This window comes from Ranitomeya imitator, chromosome 3, assembly GCF_032444005.1.
Source record: "Ranitomeya imitator isolate aRanImi1 chromosome 3, aRanImi1.pri, whole genome shotgun sequence".
Taxonomy (NCBI): domain Eukaryota; kingdom Metazoa; phylum Chordata; class Amphibia; order Anura; family Dendrobatidae; genus Ranitomeya; species Ranitomeya imitator.
Window position 1 is genome coordinate 714,542,543 of NC_091284.1, and position 23,142 is coordinate 714,565,684.

At 42.5% G+C, this 23,142-nt stretch overlaps 1 protein-coding gene across 3 annotated transcripts in view; it reads right to left on the bottom strand.

The window, feature by feature from the left end:
• Positions 1–5,039: 5,039 nt before the first annotated feature.
• ENDOU (endonuclease, poly(U) specific) overlaps positions 5,040–23,142 on the bottom strand; it is an 88,071-nt gene continuing 69,968 nt past the window's right edge. For all 3 annotated transcript variants that reach the window (XM_069758695.1, XM_069758693.1, XM_069758692.1), the window contains 4 exons: positions 16,219–16,332; positions 13,552–13,658; positions 12,052–12,194; positions 5,040–5,238 (listed from right to left, as the gene is read on the bottom strand). In XM_069758695.1, the coding sequence (XP_069614796.1) occupies positions 5,127–5,238; positions 12,052–12,194; positions 13,552–13,658; positions 16,219–16,332 (476 nt within the window). In that variant the 3' untranslated portion in view covers positions 5,040–5,126. The remainder of the gene's footprint in view (positions 5,239–12,051; positions 12,195–13,551; positions 13,659–16,218; positions 16,333–23,142) is intronic.

A 23,142-nucleotide genomic window follows, 5' to 3' on the forward strand; every position in this document is an offset into this window, starting at 1 on the left:
GTATATATGTCCCTTATCCTGGTTCCCATCCTGGTATGCATGTCCTTTATCCTGAGTCCCATTCTGGCATACATGTTCCTTATCCTGGATCCCATCCTGGTATATATGTCCCTTATCCTGGGTCCCATCCTGGTATACATGTCCCTTATCCTGGGTCCCATCCTGGTATATATGTCCCTTATCCTGGGTCCCATCCTGGTATATATGTCCTTTATCCTGGGTCCCATCCTGGTATACATGTCCCTTATCCTGGGTCCCATCCTGGTATGCATGTCCCTTATCCTGGTTCCCACCCTGGTATGCATGTCCTTTATCCTGAGTCCCATTCTGGTATACATGTTCCTTATCCTGGATCCCATCCTGGTATATATGTCCCTTATCCTGGGTCCCATCCTGGTATACATGTCCCTTATCCTGGGTCCCATCCTGGTATATATGTCCCTTATCCTGGGTCCCATCCTGGTATACATGTCCCTTATCCTGGGTCCCATCCTGGTATGCATGTCCTTTATCCTGAGTCCCATCCTGGTATACATGTTCCTTATCCTGAGTCCCATCCTGATATGTATGTTCATTATCCTGGGTCCCATCCTGATATGTATGTTCATTATCCTGGGTCCCATCCTGATATTTATGTCCCTTATCCTGAGTCCCATCCTGGTATATATGTTCCTTATCCTGAGTCCCATCCTGATATGTATGTTCATTATCCTGGGTCCCATCCTGATATGTATGTTCATTATCCTGAGTCCCATCCTGATATGTATGTTCATTATCCTGGGTCCCATCCTGATATTTATGTCCCTTATCCTGGGTCCCATCCTGGTATACATGTTCCTTATCCTGAGTCCCATCCTGATATGTATGTTCCTTATCCTGAGTCCCATCCTGATATGTATGTTCATTATCCTGAGTCCCATCCTGATATGTATGTTCATTATCCTGGGTCCCATCCTGATATTTATGTCCCTTATCCTGGGTCCCATCCTGGTATACATGTTCCTTATCCTGAGTCCCATTCTGGTATACATGTTCCTTATCCTGGGGTCCCATCCTGGTATACATGTTCCTTATCCTGAGTCCCATCCTGATATGTATGTTCATTATCCTGGGTCCCATCCTGATATGTATGTTCATTATCCTGGGTCCCATCCTGATATTTATGTCCCTTATCCTGAGTCCCATCCTGGTATATATGTTCCTTATCCTGAGTCCCATCCTGATATGTATGTTCATTATCCTGGGTCCCATCCTGATATGTATGTTCATTATCCTGAGTCCCATCCTGATATGTATGTTCATTATCCTGGGTCCCATCCTGATATTTATGTCCCTTATCCTGGGTCCCATCCTGGTATACATGTTCCTTATCCTGAGTCCCATCCTGATATGTATGTTCCTTATCCTGAGTCCCATCCTGATATGTATGTTCATTATCCTGAGTCCCATCCTGATATGTATGTTCATTATCCTGGGTCCCATCCTGATATTTATGTCCCTTATCCTGGGTCCCATCCTGGTATACATGTTCCTTATCCTGAGTCCCATTCTGGTATACATGTTCCTTATCCTGGGTCCCATCCTGGTATATATGTCCCTTATCCTGAGTCCCATCCTGGTATACATGTTCCTTATCCTGAGTCCCATTCTGGTATACATGTTCCTTATCCTGGGGTCCCATCCTGGTATACATGTTCCTTATCCTGAGTCCCATCCTGATATGTATGTTCCTTATCCTGAGTCCCATCCTGATATGTATGTTCCTTATCCTGAGTCCCATCCTGATATGTATGTTCCTTATCCTGGGTCCCATCCTGATATGTATGTTCATTATCCTGGGTCCCATCCTGATATGTATGTTCATTATCCTGGGTCCCATCCTGATATTTATGTCCCTTATCCTGAGTCCCATCCTGGTATATATGTTCCTTATCCTGGGTCCCATCCTGGTATATATGTCCCTTATCCTGGGTCCCATCCTGGTATATATGTCCCTTATCCTGGATCCCATCCTGGTATATATGGCTTTTATATATATATCCCATCCTGTTATGTATTTTCCCCATCCTGGTATATATATATCCCCCATTCTGGTAGATGTCCCTGCCGCTGTTGGAAAACAGAAAAAGACAGAAAAGAAAACAATAGACAGTCCCTAGTTCACCAATTTATTACCCAAAATGTTGCTCTGAAACTCGCATGTAGTCCACATTCCCCGATGTCTCCAGTGACTGTGATTAGCAGTAAATGACTGCTATTCACAGGCAGAGGGTAGGGATGACAGCGCTCATCAGCATGGCCGTGTCCACCATGGGTCTTCTCACTTCCCCCAATGGCACTACAGCCTATGGTGCAGCAGTCAGGTGTCATCTACACCAGAAAGAGAGTCTCCTTCCCTCTCTTCCAGCAGGGGAAATATTCTGAGGACATATTATTGTTTGTTTTGCTCAACATGTCATTTTTGGGACTTTATCATAGGTTTATTTTCAGTCTGAACACAAATTACATGAAAAAAGCTGATTCCCTAAACTTCACATCCCTTAGACTAATAACTCACTCACAGAGAATCATACTGAGCCAACTATAGAAGAGAACTGTTTAATATCACTTAACTTAGCAAACACTGTACACCTCCATGTTCTTTAGGAGTCTATTACTGCAAAACTTAGCAGATCAACAATGTCCAGGGTTGAGTTAACGAATGTCCTACATGAGTGCTCTCAACACACAAAAGAGGTGCGGCATCCTGTGTGCTGCCACATGATGCTCCATACAGCACCATAATATAGACATGTTCTCCCATAGAATCAGTGCTTCATCAATATGATATTTGATAGCATATGTTGCAAGAAAAATTTCTGTAAGCCTCAGGATGCATCGGTTGTATACCTTGCCCCCCAACTTCCCTGGATCCAATGGGATAGTCCTGGGTTTCTGGAAAGGTCCTGGGTTTGTGGAAAGGTCCTGATTTCCAGGATAGTTGTTGTTATGTCCCACTTTTAATTGTTTCTGCATCTTTAAGGCTCAGATATTAGAGTAGAATGAGGAGCTTTAGTTCCCCACTCCACCATTCAAGGCCAGTGCTATGGGGTAGTTATGGGGCAAACTTGTCAGCAATCACTCATCAAATGTTCACAATGCTCATTGGTCGGGTGATTGGATCTTTTATGCAGGAACAAATATCCTCAGCCCTGGGGGCACGTTGCTTGGTGTAAACAGGAGATATGTTGCTGATAAAATGATACGTGTGGGGACAGTATAATACATTAGTGATCATCTTCTGCATCATTGTTCATCAGCTTGTATAAAAAGGCCATTAAGCAAGCACTGAATGACTTGAATATAGTCGATCAGCACCTGTTTAATGGTCTGAGATCATCTCTTATAAATGCATCTCAAATGTATGTAGCAGAATTGCTGACTTGCTATTAGTGCCGAGCACAAGGTGGCGCTCATAACAATCCGGCAGTGACCACCATAGAGGTCTGCTAGAGACCTCTGGTTGTCATGCCAACCCAACGGCAACCGACGGTCATGTGACACGGTCGCCGAAAGGCGGGATTTTCCGGCGCCCTTGCCAGAAGCGCGTATTAACTGCCGCTGTCAGTTTGACATGTGCCAGAAAATATGTGGGTTCACTGCCGGAGCCCACATCAAAGGGAGGGAGTCCAACATCGGTGTATTATTATGCCCAATGTCAGAAAGGGGTGAATGGGCAAACCTAAAAGGAGTCCATCAGCACAATTTACTACACTAAACCTCTTACACAACTTCAAGTTTAAACAAATCTATGCTGCTGTGTTGCAGCAGAAAAAAGATAAAGACCCTGATTCATCAAACCAGAGATTTTCATGCCAGTTTTGATGATGGAATGTGCTGGATTCTTTCTGCTGGCCTCTGTGCGCCTCGATACAAATCTTACTCCAGTCCAGGGACTAAAGTATGTTTTCTGGAGTAAGGAATGCTATAGCTCTTCATAAATTAGATGAGCTGTGGCATTGCACCACCACAGTACACTTTTGTCTACCTCAGCTTCCCCCATTTTGGGTTGTGAAAGAATTGTGGCGTAAATGTTTTGATGAATCGGGGTCAAAGTTTCTTTCCATTTCAGGGGGTCAGACTATACAGTATTGGAGGGTGAAGAAGCGTACAGTGCGGGGAGGATTAGGTCAGTGGATAGGGAGATCCATGTATTATAAAAAGTGAACACAAATGTGCTCACAAAATTTAAGGAATTGCCATCTCTGACGGTAACTGGGGGAAAATAAATGGAAACCTACAGTGGTGTTCATAAATCCCAGGAGTCTAACAATCAAAATCAGAGAGCCTGAAGCCTTGGTAATGGAGGAAATTATTGATGTAGTTTTTATTCCGAAATATGGTTGGACACTTTACTCGATTGGGCTGTAAATGTTCCTGGTTTTGGAACTTTCGAAAAGACAGGGCAAATAGGAAAGGAGGAGTATGGCTACCGTCACACTATACGATTTACCAACGATCACGACCGGCGATACAACCTGGCCGTGATCGTTGGTAAGTCGTAGTGTGGTCGCTGGAGAGCTGTCACACAGACAGCTCTCCAGCGACCAACGATGCCGAGGTCCCCGGGTAACCATCGGGTACGCATCGCTAGATCGGTGTCACACACACCGATCTAGCGATGATAGCGGGAGATCCAGCGACGAAAGAATGTTCCAAACGATCTGCTACGACGTACGATTCTCAGCAGGATCCCTGATCGCTGCTGCGTGTCAGACACAGCGATATCGTATGGATATCGCTGGAACGTAACGAATCGTACCGTCGTAGCGACAAAAGTGCCACTGTGTGACGGTACCCTTAGTCTGTATGTGAGGAGTGATATGAAGGCGATGGTGATAGAGGCAATAGAAGAGAAGGTTGTGAGGAAATTGAAACCTTGTAGGGCCGCGGCAATACGTTTTTGTAGGATCCTTGTGCCATACATCACCCCCTCATATCTTCCCCTTGACATAAATGGTTACACCAATTTCCTTAGGAATGTTATTTTCAAGTATTGGTGGATGTTTTATGATTTATTGTCTAACAGATCATTTTTAATTGTCAGAATATTATTTGTAAAATGTAAAATGGTTTGTACGACCATTCTAAAATGTAGCATAGGCTGTAGCGATGTACTTCTTGCCATTGTTATAGGAGGTCTTGGTCCATTCGTACGTTTGTATGGCTATTTCATGTCCTCCCATGCTGATGGTACATCTGCAGAGGAATGGAAGAGAAGTTAGTTGATTTTTAGACCATTTCATAGTGTGTGATATTGTATGAATTTAATTACTAGGATATTATGTCATTATAAGACCTCATACCACAGGGGTGCAGTTGTTCTACACAACCTTCAATTTGAGGAGCTGTAATATGGTATCCATGGACTTACTTTAGACCCTACTGTACCTCTGTACGTCTTGGATTTCATACAGAGAAATGTTTTATCTGATATGTGTCCTTTTCAGAGGTATTTAGAATTTAAAAAATACTAAAAATACTTAAATAGAAATAATGTATATCTGCATGTAAGATCTATCTACATTACTTTTATTTTCTTTACTAAGGCTGGTGTTGATTAATAGCCACAGAATTCTAGAACTAGGCCATGAATTTGGTATTGGATAGTTGGACCAGTTACACCCATTGCCATTGTCACCCCCACTCCTCTTTAAGGCTACTTTAACACTAGCGTCAGGCTCGGCCCGTCGCAGTGCGTCAGGCCGAGGTTACCGACGCTAGCGTTGTTTGCGCCGCACAACGGGTGCAGCGGATGCAGATTTTCATCGCATCCGCTGCCCCATTGTGAGGTGCGGGGAGGTGGGGGAGGAGTTCCGGCCGTGCATGCGCGGTCGGAAAAAGCGGTCCGTCGGCTGCAAAAAAGTTACATTTAACGTTTTTTGCTCCCGGAGGTCCGCCACAACACGGCGCAACCGTCGTATAAAAGCGCCGAAATATAAAAAAATGATATAAATGAGGTATCGCTGTAATCGTTCTGACCCAAAGAATAAAACTGCTTTATCAATTTTACCAAACATGGAATGGTATAAACGCCCCCCCCAAAAGAAATTCATGAATAGCTGGTTTTTGGTCATTCTGCCTCACAAAAATCAGAATAAAAAGCGATCAAAAAGTTTCACGTGCCCGAAAATGATACCAATAAAAACGGCAACTTGTCTTGCAAAAAACAAGACCTCACATGACTCTGTGGACGAAAATTTGGAAAAATTATAGCTCTCAAAATGTGGAGACGCAAAAACTATTTTTTTTGCAATAAACAGCATATTTTAGTGTGTGACAGCTGCCAATCATAAAAATCCACTAAAATACCCACTATAAATAATAAATCAAATCCCCATTCATCACCCCCTTAGTTAGAGAAAAATAATAAAATGTAATTATTTCCATTTTCCCATTAGGGCTAGGGTTAGGGCTAGGGCTAGGGTTAGGGTTAGGGTTGGGGCTAAAGTTAGGGTTAGGGTTGGGGCTAAAGTTAGGGTCAGGGCTGGGGCAAAGTTAGGGTTAGGGTTGGGGCTAAAGTTAGGGTTAGGGCTACAGTTAGGATTGAGGTTAAAGTTAGGATTTGGATTACATTTACAGTTGGGATTAGGGTTAGGGGTATGTCAGGGTTAGGGGTGTGGTTAAGGTTATGTTTGGGATTAGGGTTAGGGGTGTGTTAGAGTTAGGGGTGTGGTTAGGGTTGCGATTAGGGTTAGGGGTGTGTTGGGGCTAGGGGTGTGGTTGGGGCTAGGGGTGTGGTTGGGGTTAGGGGTGTGGTTGGGGTTAGGGGTGTGGTTGGGATTAGGGTTAGGGGTGTGTTTGGGTTAGGGTTTCAGTTAGAATTGGTGGTTTCCACTGTTTAGGCACATCAAGGCTCTCCAAACATGACATGGCGTCTGATCTCAATTCCATCCAATTCTGCATTGAAAAAGTAAAACAGTGCTCCTTCCCTTCAGAACGCTCCCTTGTGCCCAAACAGGGGTTTACCCAAACATATAGGGTATCAGCGTACTCAGGACAAATTGGACAACAACTTTTGGGGTCCAATTTCTCTTATTATCCTTGAGAAAATAAAAATTTGGGGGGCTAAAAAACATTTTTGTGGGAAAAAATGATTTTTTATTTTCACGGCTCTGCATTATAAACTGTAGTGAAACACCTGGGGGTTCAAAGTTCTCACAACACATCTAGATAAATTCATTGGGGGGTCTAGTTTCCAATATGGGGTCACTTGTGGGGGGTTTCTACTGTTTAGGTACATTAGGGGCTCTGCAAACGCAATGTGACGCCTGCAGACCATTCCATATACCGTAAGTCTGCATTCCAAATGGCGCTCCTTCCCTTCCGAGCTCTGCCATGCGCCCAAACAGTGGTTCCCCCCACATATGGGGTATCAGCGTATTCAGGACAAATTGGACAACAGCCTTAGTCATCCAATTTCTCCTGTTACACTTGGGAAAATACAAAACTGGGGGCTAAAAAATATTTTTTGTGGATAAAAAAAGAATTTTTATTTTCACGGTTCTGCGTTATAAACTGTAGTGAAACACTTGGGGGTTCAAAGCTCTCACAACACATCTAGATAAGTTCCTTAGGGGGTCTACTTTCCAAAATGGTGTCACTTGTGGGGGGTTTCAATGTTTAGGCACATCAGTGGCTCTCCAAACGCAACATGGCGTCCCATCTCAATTCCAGTTAATTTTGCTTTGAAAAGTCAAATCGCGCTCCTTGCCTTCCGAGCTCTGCCATGCGTCCAAACAGTGGTTTATCCCCACATATGGGGTATCAGAGTACTCAGGACAAATTGCATAACAACTTTTGGGTCTAATTTCTTCTATTACCCTTGGGAAAATAAAAAAATTGGGGGAGAAAAGATCATTTTTGTGAAAAAATATGATTTTTTATTTTTACGGCTCTGCATTATAAACTTCTGTGAAGCACTTGGTGGGTCAAAGTGCTCACCACACATCTAGATAAGTTCCTTAGGGGGTCTACTTTCCAAAATGGTCTCACTTGTGGGGGGTTTCAATATTTAGGCATATCAGGGGCTCTCCAAACGCAACATGGCATCCCATCTCAATTCCTGTCAATTTTGCATTGAAAAGTCAAACGGTGCTCCTTCCCTTCCGACCTCTGCCATGCGCCCAAACAGTGGTTTACCTCCACATATGGGGTATCAGCATACTCAGGACAAATTGTACAACAACATTTGGGGTCCATTTTCGCCTGATACCCTTGGTAAAATAAAACAAATTGAAGCTGAAGTAATTTTTTTGTGAAAGAAAGTTAAATGCCTGCAGACTGTGAGCCCTCGCGGGCAGGGTCCTCCCTCCTTATGTACTCGTGTGCCTTGTTATCTGCTCATGTTTAATGTATTTGTCTATATTTGCCCCGTATTCACATGTAAAGCGCCATGGAATAAATGGCGCTATAAAAATGTATAATAATAATAATAATAATAATAATAAAATGTTCATTTTTTTTAAACATTCCAAAAATTCCTGTGAAACACCTGAAGGGTTAATAAACTTCTTGAATGTGGTTTTGATCACCTTGAGGGGTGCAGTTTTTAGAATGGTGTCACACTTGGTTATTTTCTATCCTATAGACCCCTCAAAATGACTTCAAATGTGATGTGAGCCCTAAAAAAAATGGTGTTGTAAAAATGAGAAATTGCTGGTCAACTTTTAACCCTTATAACTCCCTAACAAAAAAAAATTTTGGTTCCAAAATTGGGCTGATGTAAAGTAGACATGTGGAAAATGTTGCTTATTAAGTATTTTGTGTGACATATCTCTGTGATTTAAGGGCATACAAATTCAAATTTGGAAATTGTTTTTCACAATTAAACGCAGGAAATATCAAATAAATTTTACCACTATCATGAAGTATAATATGTCATGAGAAAACAGTGTCAGAATCATCAGGATCCGTTCCAGAGTTATAACCTCATAAATGGACAGTGGTCAGAATTGTAAAAATTGGCCCGGTCATTAACGTGCAAACCACCCTTGGGGCTTAAGGGGTTAATGGTTAAGATTTGGGAGGCTTGGGAGACGTTACCGACTTCCATTATGAAATTTACAGTGAACACTAATATTACAAAGGCTACACATATACGGCCAGGGTTGGACTGGCCCACCAGAGAACCGGAGAATCGTCCGGTGGGCCCTGGCTTCTTCTTCAGGAGAGTTCATAGTGCAAACCTTGCAGCTGCTATGGGTGATCTTGAGTGGGGGAGAAAGGTGGGCCCTCAGAATCAAATACTCTGCTGGGCCCAATATTCTTCAGTCTGACACTGTATACGGCTGTATATCAGCACACATTGTACCTACGACTGTGTGCGACAGAGACATCTGTAGTCGAGGTGTTTAAAAATTATTTTTATTAGGGGATTTTTACAATATATGGGATAATGGGTTAGGAAAGTAATGAAGGGAAAGGAATGAATGCATACAAAGGAAAAGAGGAGAGGGGTTAGGGAGGAAGAGGAGAGAAGGAAAATGAAGGGAAATGAAGATCATATTAACATAGTTGCACCATAACAATATATCAGGTGCAAAAAGAACATACCGTAACATAAAGTATAGATTAAAAATTTTCTGGCAATGTAATAAGACGTCAAATAAAGAGGCTTTTCTTGCTTGGAGAAAAAATTACGTTCCAAGAGGACCATTTTGAATTATATTTAGGTAGAGAGTTATTCCTTAAAGCTAAGGACATTTCAAAGGAGTTATGAGAGAACATAATATTAGGGTTGAGCGAAACAGATCGGTCATTTTCAGAAGTCGCCGACTTTTGGCAAAGTCGGGTTTCATGAAACCCGACCCAATCCCTGTGTGGGGTCGGCCATGAGGTCGGCGATCTTCTTATCGGGTATCGGAATTCCCAATCACAAGCCGCGACGTCATCGAAGGTCCTTCACTTGCTCATTCTTAGGAAGGAAGGCTGCCGGCTAGAACCAGGGCGCGTCCGAGGGTGAGTATATCCCTATTTTTTATTTTTATTCTTTATTTTACACATTAATATGGATCCCGATACCGATTCCCGATATCGCAAAAATATCCTCTCCTTCAGACCCTGGGAACCATTAGTATCCCATTGCATTGCATTGGGTTTCGTGTTTCGGCCGACCCCGACCCCGACTTTTCTATAGGATCGGCCGATTTCGCTCGACCCGACTTTTGAGAAAGTCGGGTTTCGTGAAACCTAACTCGACCCTATAAAAATAAAAGTCGCTCAACCCTACATAATATCAATTATATCAGAAATAGAGGGAGTATCCATCAATTTCCTCTTTGATGCAATACAGGTTTTTATGACAGAAAAAATATGTAGTAAAGAAACTTGTCTAGTTTTTTGAGGGGGGTCTTCAGCCTCCAGAAAAAGGAGAGCCAATTGGAGAAATTTTAACGGGAGACTCATTTATTTTATTCAATAGTAAAGACAAATCTTTCCTAAGTATTGAAAGTTTGGGAGATTCCCAGAATATGTGAAGAAGATAATGATTACTTCTTTGACCACAATTCCTCCAGCATAAATTTGATTGATCGGGAAATGTGTTTTGAAGTCTAGCAGGATGTCTTCCTGGAGCAGAACAATATTGTATCATACAATTATTAGGTTCTGTAGAAGGACGTAGATCTGGGTATTTATTATGATGGAATATAGGCTGAACTGGATGGACAAATGTCTTTTTTCGGCCTTACTAACTATGTTATGTTAGGAGTGTAGAACCACCGAGATAACATTTTTAAATTTTCATGTAAGATTTGTACGCTAGTTTCACCGATTTTTCCCATTTATCTAGGAGAAAATTATTATTGAGATATTTTTCCCATCTCCACATATAATTCAGTTTTTGAAAAGAGACATCAGAGTTAAAAATCGAATAGATATTCCTCATATTCCAAATCGAGTTATTCATAGGATTCTCTAAAAGAGTAACAATTTCTCTTGAAAGGGTCAAAGGTAAAGTGAATTTATTTCTAATATACTTCCTTAACTCTAGAAAGTTATAGAATTCTTCGTCAGGAAGATTGTAAAGGGTTTTCAATGACTGAAAGTCTAATTTAGGCCCCGTTACAAGTGAAGAACAGTCTATAATTCCAAACTTTTCCCATTTTTTACATGGAAAATTTGGTAGAGCTGTATGAAAAATTGAGATAGGAAGTTTGTTGGGATTAATGTTACATTTATTAGTTTTTGAGATATTATATGGCTTTTTCCAAAGTGAGATAGAAGATTTTATCAAAGAGTGATTAGGTAAAGGAAGAGATGGATCCAATAAATGGGATATTATCAATGATGATAAAGAGGAATTATTATTAGAAGCTTTTTCAAGTTCTGTCCAGCTAGGTTTGCCAGATTCAAGGAACCACTATCTACTTTGAATAATGATACTAGAAGCATGGTAGGCATAGATATTAGGTAGGCCGATTCCACTATTTTTCTTATGTTTAAACAGTGAAAGTTCTGAGATCCTTGCAGGTTTAAATTGACATATAAAATTGGATAACTGTTTCTGCAATTTATTAATCCAATGGTCAGGTATTTGGATGGGGATAGTACGAAATATGTATTGGAGCTTAGGAAGGATCATCATCTTAAAAAGAATAATCCTGCCTAACCAAGATGTATTGCATTTATCAAAGTTGTCAAGGTCATCATGTATGGAGTTCTGAATATTACGTAGATTTTCATCTAAGATTTTGTAGCTTGGATTAGTAATTTTTATCCCTAAATAAGGAATACAAAATGTCTCCCATGAGTAAAGAAATTTGTAGTCGAGGTGTTGTCACATGCGCTGCACTGCATGAATTATAAAGTTATTCCCATAGAAGCAATGCATCTAGGGGCGAATGGCTGCACAATACAGGATGTGATTGAGCGCTCCACAAGTTTCTAACTGATATAGTATGAATTTGGCTTTGAAGGTTTTATCATTGCCCTGCACCTCAGTGGTTGTAAAGTTCCAGAATTTGGCAGTATTCTTGATGTAATGTAAGTTTAATTGGAACATATACTTACTTTTTACCAGGACGACTGATGAAACACAGGCTATAAACTGCAAAGTCAAACTCAGGACTTGAGCCAATTATTTGGGTGCCAACTTCTTTATGGAAACCTTCCCAATTAAACTGCTTCCCCAACACATCTGGGTAATTAGTCCACTGTCAAGATAAAAATAATGATAAAAAAAAAAAAGAACACTGTATTATGCTTCATGATATAGTACTGTCCATTGAGACTATTTTCTTAGAACTTGTTGCTTGGATTATATTAGAAATAGTAGAGGCTGGAGATGTGTAAATATACTTGAGAGGAATTGAATTCTCTGAAATGTACAAAAATCTGTGCTATCTATATTCATTCCTTGTGGATTTAGCAAAATAGTGGCTAGCTCTTTGTCACTATTACCTTTTCACATTTTTCCGTCTTGCACATCTTTTTGGTCCAGCTTCACACTGGGCAATGGCTATCGGCTCCACTAGTTCTCTGTGTGCCACACTGTGGTGATATGAATCCCTCAATGTGTTGACTAGGCCTCGGGCAATTAACTTCATATAGCCATGATGTCACAATGTGCACCACGATGGCATGATGCACAGAGAAGTCAGAGGCCTAGTCACACTGGAAGCCGTGGCCCAGAATGAAGCAGGCCAAAGAAGATTTACGCTATGGTGGAAGGTGAACGGAAGAGGTGCCGTGAACTACACAGCAGCTTGTGAGGGTGGAAAGGCAAGTGAGTGGTGAGGTGAATAGTATTTTATTGTTTTTACATCCTATGTTTACTATGCTATGGAGTCTGGGGAGATAAAAAAGTGTGATTTGCTGACTTCAGATCTCTGCAGATTCAATCATCTCTAGTAGAAGCCAATCAATCATACACTTCCCTTCTTCAATAAAATGGTTAAATAGATAAAGCATAAAAGGCTGGTGGGTGAGCATTGAGGGTATGGGGGAGGATTTCATTGATGACCCCAGTTCAGCCCCCTGCAGCTGGTCAGGCATGTTGTCCTGTGACAATGATCGCAGTCTATGTAACCTAATTTGTCCTGCCAAATGACCATATCTGAAGTGTCAACAAGGCAAGGCGCCGGAGGTTCATAATTAGATTGTGTCTCCACAATTCGGGTCTAAATTCAATTGTCTTGTTTGCTCTGCTGCCATTCTCGGGGATATAGGAATAGTTTGTAGTGAAAGGAATTTGTAAGAGTTAATATCATTATGTAAAGTAGAAAAGACTGCGGGTTCTCTGCGTGACTCATGAGGAGGATACAACCATCATCTGAATAACTGATCGCCAATGAGGACTGGACGCACAGGGTGAGACCGAGCATAATTGTAGAGGCAAACAGAACAGATTATTGATAAGATAATGGATGTCACTAGCCGTTCCTTTACAAAGTCTGTCCAAATGCCCATTACATCCCCTCCCTGGATGACAGGTCTGTATCTCTCCTTTTCATCCTGTATCTCTTGTATACACTTTGCTGGATCACATGTATGATTAAGTATAAAACTCACCGGACCATCATAATTATGGCTGTGATAATTGATCATTCCTTTCTTTTCTAAGAGGTAGAAACAGATCCAACTGTGGAAACCAGATACTTTGCCTTTCTTCACTTCACCTGGACAAGAGGAATTGGTTTCATTTGTAAAAACTTTTATATAATAGTAGATAATAGCTTTACTGTATCTGGGTACAATAAAATACCTATTTTTATAACAAGCTAACCTAAAGATTTATTGTAACTAAGTAAGAGGCAGGCCACTGACATTGCTCGTTTTGTGAATGATCCTCATCTGGCATTACACATCATTCACAATTACAGTGGCGTGTAAAGGTTTGGGCACCCTGGTCACAATTACTGTTATTGTGAACAGTTAACAAGTCAAAGATGAAAATGATCTCTTAAAGTTAAATATGACACATTTCCCTTGAATTTAGGCAAATATATTTTCATATTTTACACTTTAAAACTTACAAAAAGGTTAATGGGTCAATGCAAAAGTTTGGGCATCCTGCATGGTTAGTACCTAGTAGCACCCACTTTTGAAAGTATCACAACTTGTAAATGATTTTTGTAGTCGGCCAACAGACTTTCAGTTCTTGTTTGAGGGATTTTCATCCATTCTGCTTTGGAATATTATTCTGTGAGATTCCTGGGTTGTCTTGCATGCACTGCTATTTTGAGGTCTAGCCACAGATTTTCAATAATGTTCAGATCAGGGGAATGTGAGGGCCATTGTAAAACCTTCAGCTTGCGACTTTTTGAAGTAGTCTATAGTGGATTTTGTGTTTAGAGTCATTACCCATTTGTAGAAGCCATCCACTTTTCAACTTCAGCTTTTTTTTACAGATGGTGTTATGTTTGTATCAAGAATTTCATTGAATCTATTCTTCCCTGTACCCATGAAATGTTCCCCGTGCCATTGGCTGTAACACAACGCAAAGCATGATTGACCCACCCACATGCTTAATGGTTGGCGAGATGTTCTTTTCCTGAAATTCTGTGCCCTTTTTTCTCCACCCATACAGTGGCATGTAAAAGTTTGGGCACCTCTGGTCAAAATTATTGCTATTGTGAACAGTTAAGCAAGTTGAAGATGAAATGATCTCAAAAAGACCTAAAGTTAAAGATGACACATTTTGTTTGTATTTTAAGCAAAAAATATATTTTTTTATTTTTTACATATTAAAAATTGCAAAAAGGAAAAAAAGCTGATTCTAAAGTTTGGGCACCTTTGGAGATTTATATGCTCTGATAACTTTTAACAAGGTTTAGGGTTATGGCTTGTTCACTATCATCGTTGAGAAAGGCCAAATGATGCAAATTTCCCAGCTTTATAAAAAACCCAGCCACCTCCAACCTTGTGACCAAAAATAGCAGCTATGGTTTCTTCTAAGCAGCTGCCTGGCACTCTGAAGATGAAAATGGCAGAGACCCACAAAGTAGGAGAAGGCTATAAGAGAGCAAAGCATTTTCAAGTTGATCTTTCCTCAGTTCAAAATGTAATTGAGAAATGACAGTTAACAGGAACAGTGGAGGTCAAGATGAGGACTGGAAGACCAAGCAAATACTCAGTGAGAGCTGATCATGGAATTGCTAGAGAGACAAAACAAAACCCCTGCTTGACTGCAAATGACCTACAAAAATATTTGTCAGACTCTGGAGTTGTAGTACATTGTTTTACTGTTCAGAGACACCTGCCTTCATGGAACAGTCATCAGAAGAAACCCTCTGATGTGTCCTCAACATAAAATTCAGCATCAGAAGTATGCAAAAGAACATCTAAACAAGCTTGATGCATTTTGGAAACAAGTTTTGTGGACCAGTGAGGTTAAAACAGAACAACAATAATCAAAGTAATGTGTGGAGAAAATTCAGGGCACAGAAATTCAGGAAAAGAACATCTCGCCAACCATTGAACATGTGCGTAGATCAATCAGGCTTTGGGGTTGAGTTACAGCCAAAGGCATGGGGGAAGAATGGATTAAATGAAATTTCAGCAATTTCCTTTTTGTAATTTTTAAAATGTAAAAGAAGAAAATACATACCGTAAATTTTTTTTTTACTAAAATAGAAAGGAAATGTGTAATCTTTAACTTTAGGTGTTTTAGAGATCATTTAATCTTCAAATTGCAGTTAAGATGACAATAACATTAATCTAACCAAGGGTGACCAAATGGTTACATGCCACTGTAATTGAAATTTTACAGACCCAGCACATAGACAAGGGTCAAGTACACTTAAGGTGGGAGTTAGGATTTAAAAAATGGTCATGGTTTAAATGTGTCAACTTGTGGCAGCAATGCTTCACAATTGAGGTGTAAAATATCGGCATAAACTAACCCACACAATAGGTGGAATAAAAAGAGAAAAGATGCCCTAATTTATCATCCAGCATGAGCCATTGTGATAAATGTGACACATGTTGTGTAGTCTAACATTATATGATCTGTAAATAAGGGTATAATGTAAGAGCAGTCATGGTGAATGATAATTATAAATATATTCTATGTGGTTATGGAAAAAAATATTGTTTCCAATCTTGGACAGCAACATTATTTTTCTGTTAATTTGTAATCGATTTCACAATAGACAACTCAATGTCTTCTTCTCCCTTCTCTGTACCATATATTTTTATATGTACATATTCCTTTTTTGGAAAATAGATCATACATACCTACAAACACATGTTCAAAGCCACAGGAGTCTTGCTCCCCTGAAGATCTTGAGTAAAGCCCAAACCACATCTTCTTCAGGTCATCAACAAACTCCTGCTCCTTACTGTACATTCCTACAGATATTATAAAATATACAGGCTCTTAAATATTGGTAATATACAGTATATACAATAAAATACTTGTTGATGCAGTGGAACTACTAGCAGATCTTTAAATGCATTTCTTCTTCATTGATTCTCCAAAATGTGAATCATTTTTATTCACTGCAATTATTAAGCCAATTTCACACACCCGTCATTCTTGTTCTGAGTAGTGATGAGTGAGTGTACTCGTCGCTCAGATGGTCTCCGAGTATTTGTTTCTGAGATTTAGTTTTCATCACTGCAGCTGAATGATTTACAGCTACTAGCCTACTTGATTACATGTAGGGATTCCCTAGCAACCAGGCAACCCCCACATGTACTCAGCCTGTCTAGTAGCTGTAAATCATTCAGCTGTATAACAAATACTTGGAGATCATCCGAGCGTGCTAGGGAAAACCCAAGCAACGAGTATACTTGCTCATAACTAGTTCTGAGTACAGACTGTGATCTCAGGAGCCTCATACATAGTAAATACATGTTGTATGAAACTGTCCTTAAACTGGGGCATCTTTGATCTCTAATTGCAATCTGTCTTTTTTGTATTGCAGGGTGTAGAAGAAAAACATGGAACCATTGAATACTGCTAGAAAAAAGGTGGCTCATGGGTAGAAGTACAATAGAGAGGGTCTCAATAACGTGACCGAACCTCTACCCATGAGCCATCTTTTTATAGTGACTTGTTATTCTTCTACATTGTGCATAACTGGCAAAAGGAGAATCAGCGGCGTGTCCAGTCTTTACAAATTCTCAGAAAGAGTTGTGCCTGTTGTAAACACATCTCACCAAGGTGAGCAGTTCCTCTTAAGGTACCGTCACATTTAGCGACGCTCCAGCGATAAAGACAACGATCCGACCTAAACTAGATCGCTGGAGCGTCGCTGTTAGGTCGCTGTAGAGATGTCAAACACAGCAACTCCAGAACGATGCAGGAGCGATCCAGTGACATACTTATCGTTCTCGCTGGTTGTTAGCTCCGTGAAAAAACATTGCTGGCATCGTTGCTTTTGCTGTCAAACATGACGAATCACGCCGACCTGACGACCAAATAAAGTTCTGGACTTTCAGCTCCGACCAGCGATGTCACAGCAGGATCCTGATCGCTGCTGCATGTCAAACACAACGAGATCGCTATCCAGGACGCTGCAACATCACGGATCGTTGTCGTTCTCGTTGTAAAGTTGCTCAGTGTGAAGGTACCTTTACTCTCAGAGTCACTGCATTTCCCAAAACGTCTACAGTATGGAGTGCCAGAAGAGAAGACCTGTATTTTGTCAATGTTTCCACAGAGCAACGGTCACCGCAAAGAAAAAACCTGTGTGACTGTACAGTTACAGCAGCAATGTCCTCTCCATCTCCTCCCCATGCCCATCGATATGATCAGTGCATAGAAAGAAAAGGATGCTGAAAAATCAGACTCATGTATAAGCCAAAATAACACTGGAAACTGGAGGGGTGAGTAACCCACTTGATTCAAGGTTTGAAGACCTAAACTGCCCTATGCAGCGCCCCAGAGTCCTGGTCGTTGCAGTAATGTCGTTCTTCCACCAGGGGGGAGTGATGTTACGTCTGATGGCACCAAAGGAGTTCACCTTACCTTATCACAGCCACACACACACTTCACACGCCAGTCCACCATGGGGAGCTAAGGGTTCTATCCACTAGGCCAGGGGTCCCCAACTCCAGTCCTCAAGGCCCACCAACAGGTCATGTTTTCAGGATTTCCTTTGCATTGCACAGGTGATGCAATTATTACCTGGGCAAGACTAAGGAAATCCTGAAAACATGACCTGTTGGTGGGCCTTGAGGACTGGAGTTGGGGACCCCTGCACTAGGCCACTCCTCACATAGGGCAAAACTGGTGGGTTGGTTAGAAAGTTAGTCAGAAAGTGGGGAGAGAGTTCCTGGCTGGAGGCCGACGAGGAAAGGTCTCCAGGTCGAGCTGGCTGGAGTGATCTCCAGTCAGATCCAGACTGCGGTCTGAGGAGGATAGAAAGTACACGGAGCTGCGCTCGCAACCCATGCGGCAGCATCCTAAGAAAGGACACAAAAGGAATTGTGTTGTAGGGAGTGAGCCACAAAGTCACAGCAAAAGGAGAACAAAAACCAGAAGGAGTCCTGTCCAAAGAGGGGCTGCCTCCTTCTGGAGCGCGGGCTGGTGGCCGGAACACCGAGGGAGTAATAGACTCTACGCTTTACTTCAGAGACCGGCAGGGCAGTCAATTCCAAGTTGGCTGTCTGACCTAAACACCTAAGCAGACACGGTGGCAATTGTGGAGGAGGGGTGTCTCTAGGGTCCCTATAAAATAGCCTCAGGCCATCACCATCATACGGGTTTGTCCTATCCTTTTGGGGGACAGAGAGAGAGAAAAACATAACATCCACAAAAGTTGTGAGGACATTACCGAGTTGCTCAGCAGGGGGGTACTACAGCGCAGAGCGCTTGAAGGAATGCTACTGATTTCCACCTGGATAAGGGGACTCTGGAATTGCCATTAGACTGGCCGGACTCTGCCTACCCTGTCATCCGGCACTCTAGACTTTGGATGCTGAAGCCTTCAGTAAAGGTAAAGAGACTGCACCCATTGTGTCCTCGTTATTCGCCGCGCCTTACATCATCCACCATCATCATCTACACTTCTGGGAAGCCCTGGGGAACTACTTCACCTGTGGGAAGGTATACCACCTAGCTGCCATAACATCACCCCAGCGGACCCCACAAGCAGCGTCGGTCACCCTGACCAAATACCACAGGTGGCATCACGAACATTACCGTTATCTACGAACTCTGTCTTTTATTGAGCACCCCTCATAGGGCCACGGTCCGGGTCGGGCCACCGTGACATCCCCGCTGAGGGAACTGAAGGACCCGGTACCGAGTACCCCATTGCCCTTACGTGGGGGCAACTCACCCTATGTCACCAGGAAAATGGAAAATAACCCTTCCTCTGCCCTGCACCAGAACGGGTACAGGTATTTATTTTTTCTTTGCACTACAGTATATCACCAGGTCTGGCCTTATAGGGGATTTATCATCATCTTAAATGAATAAAACTTTGCAATTAGCTTGTTAATAAAAATCCTCTTCATTTTCAAGAACAGAGATATTTTAAATGTAATAGTTTTCTGCTTATTGCATAGGTCAAGGACCACTTACTCTCTTAGTGGTGGCTGGTCTCCTATGCAACAAGTGCAGCACTTAACACTCTTGTCTATAGAGCTTGTAAGTGCTGCTATGAAGCTGGATGGATCTGCCCAACTTCCGTGCCCCTGTGTTCTGTGTGCATACCAGTTTCCAATTTCCTTTACCTGTATAGCTTTCTTGGCTGTTATGTAAGGAGATAGATCGGACTGCGGGTACCTGCATGCCGGGTCAGGAACTCAAAGGGCTGCATCCTCTGTTCCCGGGGGAAGCCTGAGTGGGGTTTACCTTCCACTAGAGCCTGGGGGAAGCCATAGTGAGACGGAGCTTCTTGCTGTCCCAAGAGGGTGGGGAGAGCCAAGAAAGGGTGCTCAGCAGCAGAGGGATAAAAAGAAAAAGCGCGTGCAGGAGGGGAGCTTGGTGCCAGGGCAGAGCAGCGTGCAGTCGGGTGAGCAGCGCGCTTCGATCCCCACCCTGAGACAAAGTACCGGTGCTGTGATGGACTGTGCTGCAGTTGGACAAGGGGTCCTGGAAACCATTCTGCAGAGAGAGCGGAGCAGAGCCGTGCAAGACAGAGGTGTGCAGAGCCGTGCACACAGAGCAGAGCCGGGTATCACAGTAGACATTGAGAGGAGTGCTCCGGCCGGAAGCACTAGCGCCAAACCGGAGTACCAGGGAGTACCAGGTGCTGTACACGACGTAACTGTGAGTACCGCACATGCGTTGCCCAAAGAGATCACACATAGGACTGACACTCGCACCCTGATGTGGACACACAAGAGTTGTCCTGACCGTCTGTTACCTGACTATCTCCAGCTAATATAGTTAAAGAGCCATGTTGGGCTCGCAGCGGACTGTGGCCCGTGCCTTTAATAGCCACATTAGTACAGTATATGGACAAGTGGCAGTGGGAGGTACCAGAGACCGACCATTGCCGCCACAAGATGGAACCAGTGACCTACAATATCATCTAGGAGGAGGCATTGTGCCCACCGTTGCCAGCGCTATTTAATGTGCAGTAGGATTTGCAGTGTGAGGACTACCTTATACTCTTGCCACCTAATTATTGTGTTTTGAACTGTTGCATTTTGCTGTACCTTTAACTCTTTACCTCCCTGCGTGGAGTATCACCCCTGTAAACAAACCTGTTAACCCTTGCTCTGCCTCCAGACCATCGTTGCATCCCGCGTTCCTGCTAGAACCTTACAGTTGCTCCAGTGACCCAGTGACATCAGATACCTTTGCATACGACACTACAACCAGTAACCCCGAAACAGCTGTCTGTGGATGGATACCATGCTTGGCATAGGTGGCTTTCCTTCATAGGATGCTGCCTTTCCCGTGGTTGTTCCTTCCCGGGGAAAGCCTGGCTATTCACTGCTTGCGTCGAGAAACACGTGATGGTGTCTCCGCAGCTTCTTTACATGCATCTGCATATTTCCCATAAGGGATGGGGGCAGTGTTCTGGAATCACTGCGTTGAGAAACACGTGATGGTGTCTCCGCGGTGTTGGATGTTTTGGTCTCCCCGAGGCCAATCATCTGTGCCTTTATAGCCTTTTTACTAGGCACTGCTCCTAATAGCCAGATTCCTACTCCACACTGATGAGGGGCAAAAACCCCGAAACAGCTGTCTGTGGATGGATACCATACTTGGTATAGGTGGCTTTCCTTCATAGGATGCTGCCCTTCCCGTGGTTGTTCCTTCCCGGGGAAAGGCCTGGCTATTCACTGCTTGCGTCGAGAAACACGTGATGGTGTCTCCGCAGCTTCTTTACATGCATCTGCATATTTCCCATAAGGGATGGGGGCAGTGTTCTGGAATCACTGCGTTGAGAAACACGTGATGGTGTCTCCGCGGTGTTGGATGTTTTGGTCTCCCCGAGGCCAATCATCTGTGCCTTTATATACTACAACCAGTAACAGCATTTAGTTACTTATTACAACCTTCAGCAATTTCCTCAATATTCCAACAAATGACTTCCATACCAGAGATTGCAAGAAGGAAAGACGCAAACTCGTCTCGTACAATCTGCAGTGTACCATCCTTTCAGAACACCATCCACAGAACAAAATCACCAGGAAACTAAGGAGTCACCTGCAACCTACTATTCTCTTTGACTACTGGGAATACTGTGAGAAGTTTCAGAAATTCCTCAATAAATGCTCTTTGGACATCATCATACTCATGGTGGAATTCCTTCAAGTCATTGCCAAGTCACAGCAAAAATTCTCTGTCATTGAGTTGCAACTCTCTCCTATTCTAGCCTCCACTGAGTGGACCATTCTGAAGTGACCGACTGCATCCTGCAGGAACAGAATTCTGCAATACACTGTGTGCAGAATTATTAAGCAAGTTGTATTTTGATCACATGATACTTTTTATACATGTTGTCCTACTCCAAGCTGTTCAGGCTTGAGAGCCAACTACCAATTAATTAAATCAGGTGATGTGCATCTCTGAAATGAGGAGGGATGTTGTCTAATGGCATCAAAGCTATATATTAGGTGTGCTTAATTATTAGGCAAATTCCTTTCCTTTGGCAAAATGGTTCAGAAGAGAGATTTGACGGGCTCTGAAAAGTCCAAAATTGTGAGATGTCTTGCAGAGGGATGCAGCAGTCTTGAAATTGCCAAACTTTTGAAGCGTGATCACCGAACAATCAAGCGTTTCATGGCAAATAACCAACAGGGTCGCAAGAAGCGTGTTGGACAAAATAACTGCCCATGAATTGAGGAAAGTCAAGCGTGAAGCTGCCAAGATGCCATTTGCCACCAGTTTTGCCATATTTCAGAGCTGTAACGTTACTGGAGTAACAAAAAGCACAAGGTGTGCAATACTCAGGGACATTGCCAAGGTAAGGAAGGCTGAAAAACGACCACCTTTGAACAAGAAACATAAGATAAAACGTCAAGACTGGGCCAAGAAATATCTTAAGACTGACTTTTCAAAGGTTTTATGGACTGATGAAATGAGAGTGACTCTTGATGGGCCAAAGGCTGGATCAGTAAAGGGCAGAGAGCTCCACTCCGACTCAGATGCCAGCAAGGTGGAGGTGGGGTACTGGTATGGGCTGGTATCATCAAAGATGAACTTGTGGGACCTTTTCGGGTTGAAGATGGAGTGAAGCTCAACTCCCAGACCTACTGCCAGTTTCTGGAAGACAACTTCTTCAAGCAGTGGTACAGGAAGAAGTCGGTATCGTTCAAGAAAAACATGATTTTCATGCAGGACAATGCTCTATCACATGCCTCCAACTACTCCACAGCATGGCTGGCCAGTAAGGGTCTCGAAGAAGAAAAAATAATGACATGGCCCCCTTGTTCACCTGATCTGAGCCCCATAGAGAACCTGTGGTCCCTCATAAAATGTGAGATCTACAGGGAGGGAAAACAGTACACCTCTCGGAACAGTGACTGGGAGGCTGTGGTGGCTGCTGCACGCAATGTTGATCGTACACAGATCAAGCAACTGACAGAATCTATGGATGGAAGGCTGTTGAGTGTCATCATAAAGAAATGTGGCTATATTGGTCACTAATTTTTGGGGGTTTTGTTTTTGCATGTCAGAAATGTTTATTTCTACATTTTGTGCAGTTATATTGGTTTACCTGGTGAAAATAAACAAGTGAGATGGGAATA